The 14211-nt window shown below is 48.8% G+C and overlaps 1 protein-coding gene across 1 annotated transcript in view; it reads right to left on the reverse strand.

Moving 5' to 3' along the window:
* The window catches only part of LOC146808751 (cell adhesion molecule CEACAM5-like), a 460313-nt gene that overhangs the window by 234617 nt on the left and 211485 nt on the right, over positions 1-14211 (reverse strand). The window contains exons 9-10 of the mRNA XM_085614788.1: positions 10573-10848; positions 10202-10468 (exon numbers count right to left, since the gene is read on the reverse strand). Coding sequence (XP_085470914.1) covers positions 10202-10468; positions 10573-10848 — 543 coding nt within the window. The remainder of the gene's footprint in view (positions 1-10201; positions 10469-10572; positions 10849-14211) is intronic.

Below are 14211 nucleotides of genomic sequence, written 5' to 3' on the forward strand. Positions count from 1 at the left end.
GAAGCGGGCGCAATTCCAGTCCCGCTCCAGTTATTTTGGGGAAAGTTTGGGGTTTAATAAAGAACTGTCTTCTGTGTGCTGGCGGGGCAGGGGTGGTAGGCACTGGAAGGAGCTGTTGCAGGTTCTCAACGGGATTTTGGTGGCTGGTAGGTGCCCTGTTGTTTTGGTACTTCATTTAGGGGAGAACAACATGGTAAGGGAGACGGGCCTTGCACTTATGAGATGTATGAAGCGGGACTTGGCTTTGATTAAGACTCAGTGGGCTGGTTGTACCATGGTTTGGACAGAGTTCGTTCCTCGCAGGGTTTGGAGAGGGGCGGTTAACCCGGATGTGGTGGACAAAGCCCGGCGTAAGCTGAACACGGAAATGGTGAGATTTTGTCGGCAGTCGGGGATTTTTAGGATTGCGCATAAAGATATTAGGTATGACACGCTGGATTTTTTCAGAGATGACAGGGTCCATCTATCCCGGTTGGGTATGGACTTGTACCTGTTGGAATTGAGAGAAGTGTTGGCCAGATTGATGGGTGTTCATAGGCGTTGAAAGGGGGGTGGGGTTTTCGTTGGGGGGGGGCAGAAAAAGGGGGGAGGCGGCGTCTTCGCCTACACTCCCGCCTTTTTCTGGGTGGCGGGGTGGTTGACAGTTAACCGGGATTGGCTGTAGTTTTTTGTTATATGTTGGTAGTTTGTGAGCAGGGAAAGGGTAACCAGGTAGGATACATTTAGATTAGAGGTTGGTTAGTTACAGTAACACAAAGGCAGGTAGGGATTAGAGTCAGGGGAGGTTAGGATTTGTAAATGCTAGATTGTGAAGGATTGTGTAATATTATTGTTATGGAATGTTATGTTGTATTTTGTGGGGTGGGGGATCTGATGTGGGGATCGTAGGGGTGGTGGGGAAACAAGGGGTCAGGAAATTCATGGATAGTGAGGTTTTAGTTTTGGAAGGCAGTTGCCAAGGTGATGAAATTGTGATATGCACCTGTTTCAATAAAGCGGCCTTTTACACACACAGAAAATTGGTCTCATGTCGGCTTGCCCCCCGCCTCACTCCCAATTCTGTTCTGGCTGGAGACGGTCCTGCGGAGTCGGTATCTCCCAGGAACCTGTCACTGGCAGCACTCTTTATTGCACACGAACCTGCTTTGTCACCTCTTTTGAGAAAGGGTCCAAGGAGGCTGCGTGAGCCACGCACACTGAGGGAAAAGTCGTGCCCCGCCTCGCACTATCCCCGATCTGCGGGGCGCTGTGACTGTAGAAATGAATAGAGCGCAATAAAATACAACAACATGCAGACACTCAAGGCTGTCGAGGAATCCAGGAGCGGACTTTGGGGACTGTTCTTTGGGCTGCAACCAGGAAAAGCTGAACTTTTGTTCAAACAACTCAGCTGGGTGCGGAAGCGGCTGTCTGAGCACCGAGCAGGTCAGAGTTCTCCAGATACCTGAATGATCCCACGTGTAGGGGGGGGTGAGCTCGAAGCCCTTCCATCCCTTGCAGCCTGCTGCTGGCTTTCTTGGTCGTCAGCAATTCAAATATAAGTACTCAACTTTTTTTTTTAACTTACTGTAGATTTGAGCTCTTTAGCAGTGCCCGATGACACAAATGCAGAGACGTGGGAAGAAATGAAAGGAACTTTCTGGATATTTTTGTCACCCTAAGGGCAGCTGGAGGAAAATGACGTAGCAGTGATGGTACACATGTACAGATGTGAGAGGAAATAAAATAAACTATGTTGATTTTTCGGTCACTCGGTGTAAGTCAATCAAACTAAAAGAAAGAGTCTTTTGTTCATGAACTGTAAGAGTGAAGCCGAAAAGAAGTTACACGAAAACTCACTACATAATGGTTCTGTCTTCGAACTAAAAACTGTTTCCTGGCAATCTAGAGTAACATTACCTTGGAGTTTGTTGCTTTTAACTACATACCCGCTTTAATTTTCACTATCACAGGTTTCATTATTTTAATTTCGATAGGGTGACCAGAATTTTAAAGCCAAAAACCGGGACATTTTACAAAAATAGAAGAAGGACTACAGTTTTACTTCAAGCAAGCGCACAGAATGTCAGCCCTCCTCAGCAGAGAATTACAGAACAGGCAGTTAGAAAATACATAGAATGCAATTTTTAAACCCAGTAGCTGTAGCGGTCTAGTTGTTGTCACGTCACGTTGACGTGACGCAGGCGGCCATGTTGGCGCCGGGGTGCGCGCGCAGATTAGCGCGCCGAGCAGCCAGAGGGAGAGAGTGCCGGCCGACGCTCCTCGGTACATTCACATTAGAACGCTAAATAAATATAGCGGTAACCCAACAACGTGCCTCGAGTGATTATTGAGCAACATTACAGTGGCGACGAGGTCGGGACAGAGACCTGACCGACGCGGGAGCACAGGAGAGGGCAACACTCCACGTGGCCCCCACGAGGCGAAGGAAGACACGCAAGCAGGTCACCAGGCCCAAAACGGAACACCAGACAGGCCTGCCCGGAGCGGTGGAGTCACGGAAAACGTCCTAGTCAACCACGTTGGACGATCCGAGGTACGGAGCAACCGAGGAGCGTGGCAGTGCCACAGTACAGCACACGAGCTGCATATAGGCCACAGGGACGACGCTATCCACAAACGGCCAAGAGCACATGCGCCACCTTCACACATAACCACGTACAGGGAGCGCTGCGCTGGCTACCAAAGAGGAGGAAGTGGGGTCTAGTAACAAGAGCCCCCAGAGAATCAAGCACACAGGGAACAACAACAACACCCCAGGCAGCCCCCCGAGCAAAGCCACCGACGGAACGAGCGCCAAGGAAGTGAAGATGAGTACCCCGGCAGGGTATGCGATTGCACCCGTGCAATTCCTAACGAAACCCGGAGACCCACTGATGAAATGGGAGGACTGGAAGGAATATATAGACAATTTCATAGGGGTCCTGGAGGACGAAAATGAAGAGCAATTCACTCCTCAGAGAAAAAAACGCATCCTGCTACTAAATCTGGGCCCAGAAGGACTGAGAATATACAAGAGTCTAGTACCAACGAAGAGAGAAGACACAGACGACGATGTGTATGCGCATGCAGTGGAGGACCTAGATGAGCGATACCGCCCCACCATCTGTGTTTCAGTGGATAGATATAACTTCCAGCAAAGGAAACAAAAGGTGGGGGAATCCATCGAAGAGTATGTAGCAGCGTTGAGAAAGCTAGCAGCCCCGTGTAAGTACGCACTGTGGGAAGATGAATTCATAAAAGACCAGGTGATCATGCACACCACTAGTGCAAACGTGCAAGACAAGCTGTGGGCGAGTGGGGACACCACACTCAAAGAAGTAATGGTCATAGTGAAGAGGGCAGAACTCTCGAAGAGGTGCGCTGATGCTACCAAAAAAGAGGCGGTCACCCCAACCATGGTGAACAGGATACAGGAGGGAGATCACCGCAAGGACCAGAAAAACAAACAACCCATAGCCAAAGGGACTAGCAGATGGCAAGGGAAACAAGCGGACAGTGAGAACAAGAAAACGTGCTACAGGTGTGGAAGTTGGTCCCACGAAGCCCACGACAGACGTTGCCCGGCATTCCGAGCCAAATGCCTGCACTGCGGTATCATGGGTCACTACGAGAAGGTGTGTCGGAAGAAACAACAGAAAGGAGTGGTGAAATATGTTGACCAAAGCGCAGAAGACCTGGAGGAAGCCACAGAGGAAGAAGTGGTCACCGTCTTATGTATATACGATCAGGTATTGAGCGTAGACGACAAGAGATCAACCAAACCAGTCCTAGAGATGTCCATGGGCGGCATCACCATTTCAGTAGTGGCAGACACCGGATCCCCATTTACCATTATACAGAGAGCAGTGTGGGAAGAACAGTTCCAAACCAAGTTGGGCCCTGATCTGGAGAAACTAGACATACGACCAGTTACCTATAATGGGGATCGCATTCCCATGCTAGGCTTCCGACGTCTACTGTTCGAGTTCAGAGGCCGATCAGCGTGGTGCAAACTGTATGTGGCCGAGAAAGGACCCTCCGTCCTAGGATGGTTAGACCAGGGCGACCTAGGCATAAAACTCGACCCAGGAGGGAAGGAACAAATTCTGCTCACAGAACAGGAGGAATGGCCGGACATGAACAGATGGAAGAAGAACTACCCAAAAGTGTTTGGGGGCACTGTAGGGAAAATGGAGAAATTTCAACATAAAATAGTGCTTAAGGAAGGAGCCACACCAGTAGCACATAAAGTGAGGAATGTGCCCATTGCAGTAAGGGAAGCCGTCCAGACAGAACTCCAAGATCTGGAGAAGAAGGGCATCATAGAACCCATTACCTGCGCCGAATGGCTGGCGCCCTTGGTGGTCGTGATGAAACCCAACGGGAAGGTCAGGCTCTGTGTGGACCTGAGAGAACTCAATAAAAACATAGTGGTGGAGAAATTTCCCCTTCCCAAGATAGAGGAGATGTTGGCAAAAACCAGAGGAGTTCAGTGGTACTCCACCATTGACCTTACATCAGCTTACCACCAGGTAGCTCTACACCCGGACAGCAAAAGCCTGACATCGTTCATCACCCCGTTTGGGTGCTACAGATTTTGTCGCATGCCGTTCGGGCTAGCCTCGGCGGCAGCCGTCTTTCAGAAGATGATGCACCAATTGTTCAGAGACTGCAAAGATGTACAGTACTTCCAGGACGATATCCTAGTGATGGGGAGAGATAGGAGAGATCATGACCGGAAACTAGAAAAAGTACTACAAACACTGGAAGCCAAAGGTCTCACGGCAGAATGGTCGAAATGTCGGTTGGGACTGCAATCGGTAACCTATTTAGGCCATGAAATAGGGCGACAGGGGATCACACCCAAGACGGAGAACGTGAAAGCCATCGCTGAAGCACCGCCCCCCAAGAACAAGGAGGAAGTCAGATCGTTCCTGGGGATGGCGGAGTACTATAGCAAGTTCGTGGTACATTTCGCATCCAAGACCTACAACATGAGGAGGCTGACCAGAGAGAGCACGGTGTTCCAGTGGACACCGGAAGCCCAAGCGGAATTTGAAGTCATCAAAAAGGAAATCCTGGAAGCCATACCACTCAAGGGGTACGACCCACAAGGCGCCACCATACTCATCACCGACGCCAGCGACAAGGGGTTAGGCGCTGTACTCATGCAAGACCGAGGAAGAGGGGACACGGAGATAATCAGCTTCGCCTCCAGAGCACTGACGGAGACAGAAGGCAAGTACAGCGTCATCGAGAAGGAGATGTTAGCGGTAGTGTGGGCCATGACGAGGTTCCGGCAGTTCCTATGGGGTACCCGATTTCTGCTCAAGACGGACCACAAGCCGTTAGTGAAGGTATTAACATCGTGCGGGCACGCCAGCGCCACACCCCGGATATCGAAGATGTCCTTAAAACTGTTGGAATTCAGATATGATGTGGAGTACATCCCTGGAAACAAGAACCGAGTGGCGGACTACTTGAGTCGAGCGGCGGCCATGGAGCCGGGAGAAGAAGACCCAGCGGACAGAGGAGAGATGGTAGCTCTCATAGAGGACCAAGAGAAGATAATCAGCATACAAGAGTGGACTGAAGCCTATGAAGAAGATTCTGACCTTATGGAAGTAAAAGCGCACATCACACAAGGGTGGTCTGATAAGAAAAAGGTGAAAACCAACCTCAAACCATTTTATGACGTGAAAGAAGAACTGACAGTAGGAGACAAGGGCATATTCATCTACCGGGGAGACAGAGTAATTCCCCCCACGAATCTCATCAACAAGCTACTGGACTTATTACACGAAGGCCACCTTGGCATAGGGAAACTCAAGGCCAGATCGAAACAGAACTACTGGTGGCCAGGTATGGACGTAAGAGCAGAGAGGCATGTCAGAGAGTGTCCCCAATGTCAAGGGGCCGACAAAACATTGAGACCACTACGTCCAGCCCTTGGAAAATTCGACACTCCCTCAAACCCGTGGGAAGAGTTGTCAATAGACATTCTAGGACCGGTGCTGGATGACCAGAGCATACAGAAATACGTGTGTGTCCTCATCGACCGTTATTCCAAATGGCCAGAAATAAAGGTGAGCGAATCCATGGACACGGAGAACATCCTGGAGTTTCTATCGGAAACATTCACCCGAGAAGGAATTCCCAAGTCCATCTTAAGTGACAATGGACCACAGTTCACGTCGGAAAGATGGAAACAATTCATGGGAAGGAATGGCATCTCTGTAAAGCACACGGCCATATACCATCCGGCAGGCAACGGTCTGGTGGAACGATTTAACAGAGTGGTGATGGGGGCCATACAAGCGGCCATCACCTGTAATAAAGACTGGAAGAAAGCGTTGGAGAACATGGTATGGGCCTACAGAATAACGCCCACAAGCACGGGGTACAGCCCGTTTCAAATATTGAGAGGACGTGAACCCTTCACGCACGACAACAGAATCTGGAAGGAGAAGGTGGTGACCAGCGAATGGTCTCCGGCGGTAGTAAGAGCAAATCTGGAGAGGGCACAAGCCATCTACACCAACAACTACAACAAGAGGAGGAATGTGAAGGACACTCATTTAGAGAGAGGAGAATGGGTGAGAGTAAAGCTGGCGACCCTACAAAGAAAGGGAGACAGCAAGTACAGCAAGCCGATGCAGGTTAAGGAAGTTTATGATCGAGCGGCCCTGCTCAGTGATGGGAACGTGTGGTCGCAGGACCGCATGGCCCGGTGCAACAAGATATTGAGATGGGAACAGTGGGGTCCGGAAGGTGAAGACATGGAAGACGTGGATGAAGAGAACAAGATGGGCGGAAGTGAACAAATGGAAGAAGCAGGTGCAGGAGAGGAGCAAGAAGGCGTGTTAAGGGGTGAGACCCCAGTGGTAGAGATGGACAGGCCGAGAGGCAATATGAACAGCGAAGGAGCGATGAGTGGAGGAACAGAAATCGAGGAAACGCAGAGCCAAGGGGCTCGAGGGAACATTGGTAAGGTGACCAGGAGCGGAAGACAAGTTGTAAGGCCTTCCAGGTTCCAAGACTTTGAACTAACCTGCGAACTGTAAGTGACTGATCTTTGGTTTGGTAAAAGGGGGAGATATGTAGCGGTCTAGTTGTTGTCACGTCACGTTGACGTGACGCAGGCGGCCATGTTGGCGCCGGGGTGCGCGCGCAGATTAGCGCGCCGAGCAGCCAGAGGGAGAGAGTGCCGGCCGACGCTCCTCGGTACATTCACATTAGAACGCTAAATAAATATAGCGGTAACCCAACAACGTGCCTCGAGTGATTATTGAGCAACATTACAGTAGCTTGCCTGTTAATTAAGCTGCTTTCTTGAAACAACTGCTAACCATCCCTGCTTTGTATGATATAAAAAAGCACCTCCCACAATTTTCAGTCGCCCCTCAAAAAACCGGGACAGAAGCTACATTTCCTGAAATCTGCCGGGACAGCAGGTGAAAAACCGGGACCGTCCGGCCAAATCCGGGACGCCTGGTCACCCTAAATTTGGAGGCCGCCGCCTTTTAACTACATGCCCGCTTCAATTTTCACAATGACGGGTTTCATTGTTTTAATTTGGAGACCGCCGCCTTTTAACTACATGCCCGCTTTATTTTCACAATTGCGGTCTCAGTGTTGTAAATTCGAGGCCAAAGCCTTCTAAGTACACACACGCACACTGCAGCCCTCTCTCACTCTTCCATTCCTTCCTCTGCATGAAGGCTCTTGCAACGTCATCATCTCACCACCACTGGATTTGAAGCATAGAGGAATGCTGTCAGTAATCATGCAACAGGCACGTCATTTTTGTTTATTTACATTATTTACGTTAATGCACAAATCATCACCAAAGTCAACTTAGTACATGAAATAGAAGGGACGTCAGAAAACCAGTCTGAATTCAGCACATGCAAATGCCAAAGACAAAGGAGAAACCGCAATCGGACCCGATAAATGCTACCCTGCAAGATAGCCCCGCCGAGGGCATGTTGAAGAAGCGTGGCCTAGTGGTGCATTGAAGCACACTTTCCAAATGGGCTGAAAAGCCACATGCATTTAGAGGTATACACTAGGGTATTTCCGCTATACTATTATGGCACTGGATTTCTGCACAGCAGCTATTAATTAATTTATTTATTGTTATTTATTTATTTAAACAATTTTATATAGCGCTGGCTAGACCCAAAGGTATCAGAGCGCTTTACAAGGGTTGGGAGTGGAACAAATTGAAATATAACATTTGTGCAAAAAGGAAAAGTGCAAGAAAATGAGAACAAAATGCAAAGAACAGCAAATACATGGACAAGAAAATCAGGAGTACAATTAGTCCATAACCAGAATTGAATAGTTGATATAGAGTGGGTGGTCAGGGATGGGGGGGGGAACTAAGGAGGTGGGGTGAAACTGAGGAGGGTGATGGGAGAGGAGGTAGCATGTAGGAGTAGGCAGAGATTAAAAGAGAACTAGTAGGGGGAGGGTGGAGAATGAGAGGAGGGGGGTAGTAAGTCAGGTATAATGTGATGCGGACATAGCACCGTCATGGGCAGGTTGTGAGACCCTGTAAGGTGGCAGGATAAGGGCCCCAGTATTTGCTGAGAAGGTGCCGCTTGAGATCTTTTTTGAAGCTGAGATAGGAGGGGTTGCAGCGTAGATCTTTGGGGAGTGAGTTCCAGATAGTAGGCGCATTTCCGGAGAAAGAGCGGAACTGGGTAGATTTCTTGTTGACCAAGGGCGACACTAGCATGAGAGTATTTGTGCTCCTCGTTTCTCTAGAGCAGCCCGCTTTGTGGAGTTTGTCTGCGAGATACACTGGGGTGTGTTGATGCAAGGCTTTATGCGTCATGCACGCATTCTTCAAGGTGGATCTGCCTTCGATTAATATTGTGAGCGCAACACATAAATCTGAAAGAGGAGCAGCACCATATTGCTGCACCCCAGAAGCGCTCCATTCAAAACATTCTTTCTGGGTGCAGCGAAAAAAGTACATCTGCCCAGCGACACTGCTCAGGCACCAATGCATTATTACAATCAGGGCTGGCTCTTTTCATGGGTGGGCTGGGCATGGGCCCAGGGTGCCAACATTTAGAGGGCACCGTGATCGGTCTGCACAAAGGGTGTGGGGCAGCAGCCTTCTTCTGACTCGGCTCCAGTTATTCTTCATTAACTGCTTTTCTCTTTTTTTTTTTTTTTTAATATGCTACGGGCACCATGTTTAGCACCTATTAACTCCTGCAATAACCTGTGCAGTCTGCACCCAGTCAACCCTTACCTCCCTCCCAACATGAAGCACTCAAGCCGCTTGTTTGGAGTATTAAAAGTAACGAGCTGTAAAGCACAGCACAGAGGGCACACCACTTTTATACCTCGAGGAACTTTTCTTGCAATTTTTATTTAGGGCAAACTAGCTTAGGTACATTATTTGACTTGCCCAGAATCACAAGGCTTTGAGCTGAAGCCGCACTTCTTTTTAAACGTCCTGTTAACTAACACTCGCCCTCTCTTCCTCCCATCCTGTTTTCACTGCCTGTGATTGCTTGTAGCATCCTATGTAGAGGCCGGTGATGCACGCATTGATTTACCACAAACTTGGATGTCTTTGATGACTAATGTAATGTAATAGATAAGGTGCTGCATGGCTAAACATTTATAAGGTTCCAAAAGTGAGACCTATTGGCTATGCCAATGCTTGTTAAAGGCATCTGTGAGAATGAGTAGACAAGAGGGCATTGCTTCTAAGAATGAGAGAAGGTCAGAGGAGAGCAGAAGGGCAGGAGTGTCAGAAAGAGAAAGGACACAGAGCACCGATATAATCTACAGATGTGTAAGAACAGGCATACATCCCATGGACTGCCTGCCCAATCTCTAATCATCATTTGACAGCATGAATGTCTTACACCCTTTTATAGCTTGTTATTAATGTCAATTACCAATGACTGCTCTGGACACGCTGCAAACCCAGGTATTTTAAGAGTATGTAAGAAAATGTACACAGGCCCAGAAGGGTTCAAGGAGCAGGTGATATCACTACTAAGATGCCACAATATTATCAATTCACTCATGCCACTGACTGAAAGGAAAAGAGCAACTCAATAAGGGCAAAAACAACAATAACAGCAAGGGGACACGCAAATGTGAGATGCTAAATTGTCGCCTATACTTTCAGAAATGGTTTCATGCTGGAAGAAGGAGGTTGGAGTTGATTTATTCCTGGAGTACTTACCAGTTTCAGTTATAGACACAGAGACAGAGCTGTTCGCAGTCAGGCCGGTGACCGTGTTCTCAGCCACACACGTGTAGATGCCGCCATCTCGAAAGGACATCTTCTCGTTGACGTATGTGCCTTCATTGCTCTTTAGTTCTGTGCCGTTGAGAAGCCAGTGGTACCGCGGGGCTGGGACGGACCCCGCGGTGCAGGACAGAGAGAGCTTTGTCCCGTTCTGCACTGAGTGAGGTCCTGGTGGGTCGATCCTCACGTCCTCCGGCCCATCTGGAAGGGAACAGAGGAGAGGGGGTCTGTGAGCTCTGCAGGTCAGAGAGGGAGTGACGAGTAACAGGAGGTGGGTGTGTGGGGGGGGGCTGTGGGTTACTTACAGGCGACAGTCAGGGTCTGGGGGTCACTGGCGCTGCTGCTGACGGGGTTCATGGCCACGCACTGGTAGATCCCTGAATCCCCCCGGGACACGTTGGCGATGGTCAGGGTTCTGTTATCCGGAGACGGACGGATGTTTCCAGGAAGGTCCGGGCTGTTATTAAAAGACCAGAGGATTGTGGTGGCGGCGCTCGAGTCATTGCAGGCTATCTTCGCCGGACCCCGGTTCTCCACCAGTTGTGAGGGCACAGAAGTCACTGTGGGTTTAGTCACCACCTCTGCAACCAGAATAAAGAGACAGGATTATATCGTGAGCAGTGTGTTATGCATCTCCTTAAGGATAAATCAGGAAAGGTAAAGGGCTAGAGAAAGACAACTCTACTCGGGGATTCTCCACACTCGCGTGGGTTCAGCACTTTATTAAATGTATTCAACTATATATTAAGGGTGGGTAATTGGCACCTCCTGTCCTTGCTGGATTCAGACAACAGGAATGAGCCTTAAATGAAGCCTCATCAGAGCCCTGCACTTTCACACCTCTTGTTACCTGCACCAAACTAATGCATATAATGAGAGCCGGAGGGACCCAAGATCTCAAGCACCCCTTCCAAGAGTGAACCCCCAATTCACTGATAACAGCCCGGGTAAAGAGGCTTTGCGAGGTACTTTAACAGCTTGTCCTTGAAGAGTGACATAGGGACATCCGACCATTCACAGCAAAACAATACCCTCAAGCTGGACTTTGATGTTTGTAACAACAGTGCCCTCCTCAAGGACATCAATAGCTAGACAGGGTGGCGAGAGGAGCTAAACTGAGGGTGGAAATCACACAAGTCAGAGGTAAACAACAAAGAGCCTCTCTTAAATGATGAAAGAAGTTTAAATCATGAAATGGAGCCCACTCTGCCATCGGGAGGGCTGGAAGCAACAGAACAGCGGTCCCTTCAGACCTCTGGGTGATGGCGGAGAGCGGAACTGTGGACTCATTCATCAGACATCACCAGGGATCTGCTTGGAGGGCACAGGATGTGATAATGAAAGAAAGTAAGACTGACAGTTTTACATCTTCACATGCTGCCGTGTATGTATATATTTACTTATGAACATATACACAACGCACATCATGAAAAATGCTAGGGTATTAAGTCCACCAGTTTTTAGAAAACTGTGATGTACAGTCCAATGTTTTGCTACAACTTTCTTTATGTTTTCTAGGGTTGAAGGAGGTGGCACAGTTCTGTGCTGTGATTGCCCGCAGCCCATCTCAGTGCAGCGTAGGCTGCATATAGAATCAGGGCATCATCTATATAAAATACACATTTTTGATGGAGTGTTTGGAACTTTAGTAAATGTTTGAAAACACCATGTTATTAGGAGAGCCAGCCTGAGAGTTACTGTCAATCAAGGCACTGAGTTAGAAGAGTGTGCGGTTTAAGTATTGGATGTTGGAGGATTGACATGACTTCTGGTCCTATCCTGATGTGGAAGCATGTACAAAGAGTTTAGAGGAGTGTTCATTGTTATTCTTAAGATGAGTTGTTGGGGTCTATTGTGGAAGTCCACAGGAAGAGCTCTGAAAAGCCAGCACCCATTATCTGAGAGAAGCTTCACCCCTTCCCTGCTGCAGTGTCTGGGACGATCTGCTGCATGCCGAGGTTGTGTGAGTGCAGACAGTGTCTAGGGAGGTCTGCTGCATGCCTGAGTTGTGTGAGTGCAGACAGTGTCTAGGGAGAACTGCTGCATGCCAGGGTTGTGTGAGTGCAGACAGTGCCTAGGAAGATCTGCTGCATGCCAGGGTTGTGTGAGTGCAGACAGTGCCTAGGGAGATATGCTGCAAGCCAGGGTTGTGAGAGTGCAGACAGTGTCTAGGGAGATCTGCGGCATGACAGGGTTGTGTGAGTGCAGACAGTGTCTATGGAGAATGGCTGCATGCCAGGGTTGTGTGAGTACAGACAGTGTCTAGGGAGATCTGCTGCATGCCATGGTTGTGTGAGTGCAGACAGTGCCTAGCGAGATATGCTGCAAGCCAGGGTTGTGTGAATGCAGACAGTGTCTAGGGAGATCTGCTGAATGCCTGGGTTGTGTGAGTGCAGACAGTGTCTAGGGAGTTCTGCTGCATGCCTCGGTTGTGTGAGTGCAGACAGTGCCTAGGGAGATCTGCTGCATGCCTGGGTTGTGTGAGTGCAGACAGTGTCCTGTGAGATCTGCTGCATGCCAGGGTTGTGTGAGTACAGACAGTGTCCAGGAGGCTGTGCTGTTTGATTCTGAGGAGCTTTGGACCCTCCATGTGACAGGCTTGTGGGATAAGAAGAGAGTCCTGAAGTTGACTCTGGAATTATTGAGGAGTCAGTTTATAGGTGTAGAGATTTCTTGGAGGTGGTGGCAGGGAGTTAGGGAGAAAGGAACCTGGGGACCTTTCGTCTCTCATACATACAGCAAGTGGACAATACCTGTGTGCAAACAGGGAAGAAGTTCTAAAGGTTGTGTCAGTGGCACTCAGTCCACAAATGCTGGATAATATTCCCTAAATGGCCCTTGAGCTCCGTTCCCTACTGGACATTCTTTCATTCTAGTATCTCCCTAGTAGCCTGCAGGCTCAGGGGCTGCTTCAAGACCAGGATGGGCTTCTTTTGGTTTGCAGTCCATCCTGTTAGAGCTCCCTAGAAATCTTGTGCTCATAGGTAGAGATGTGACTCACTCCTTTACAATGAACCACTGGAAGGACGGTGGCTGTCTGATGTCCTGGATTGTGTCCACATCATCACTCTGTGTGCTCATGACACTGATTCTCCATAGTCCACCCCTTCCTCTCCAGGTCCAGACATGGTCTTCTTTCGGTAAGAACCAAACTAAGGATTGTTGACAGTGTAGTAGCAGATTTCCAAGTAACGGCTAATGTGAACTGAAAGTTTAGACGGGCAGCTATTAATGGTGGGGTGCTCACAAAAACAGTTGGATCATATTGAAAGGGCCCCTTTTGCATTGCTTATAAGCAAAGGATGACCCAAGTAGGCTTAAAATGATGAGCACCAAAGAGAGGTCTCAATTCTGAGATCCGGTGAAGTAGGCGCGTTATTCAGGAGAAGGACACCCCTGCCTCCCATGTACATCTGCCCACTACATGTTCAGCATTCTTTTGGTACACCTCAGCAAGAGGGCCACATGAACTACCAACCTCAGGATGCACACATGGGTAATGCTGGTGAGGATGGAATGATGTCACTTGGCTATTGGCAGAACCCTTCTCCCCATGGCAATTCTCAAGGTATTAAATCAACCATCCTTAGAAGCAGACAGACGTTCTGTGCTCTGCCACCAAAACAGGAAGATAGTACAGAGAAGGGTCGGTATCTCAATGTGACTAACAAGAGGGTCTGTTAGAGTGTCACTCGTTCTAATTGTACACATCACCGAAACAAGCAAAACCAATGTACACACTGACTGCCGTTCTGGCCTGTGAGATAAGAATGTTAGAGGAGAAGTTTGAATTCACAAAAGGTGTCACTGCAACACCTGCCTGCTCCATCTCGGATGATGAAATGTAGCACGATCAATGTCACACTCCGGCTCTTTTGGTGATACACAAAAGTGTCCATGTAATCTGTGTCTATTCAAACACTGAACTGTAGCACACAAAGCCA

Source organism: Triturus cristatus, chromosome 7 (assembly GCF_964204655.1).
Source record: "Triturus cristatus chromosome 7, aTriCri1.1, whole genome shotgun sequence".
In the NCBI taxonomy this organism is placed as follows: domain Eukaryota; kingdom Metazoa; phylum Chordata; class Amphibia; order Caudata; family Salamandridae; genus Triturus; species Triturus cristatus.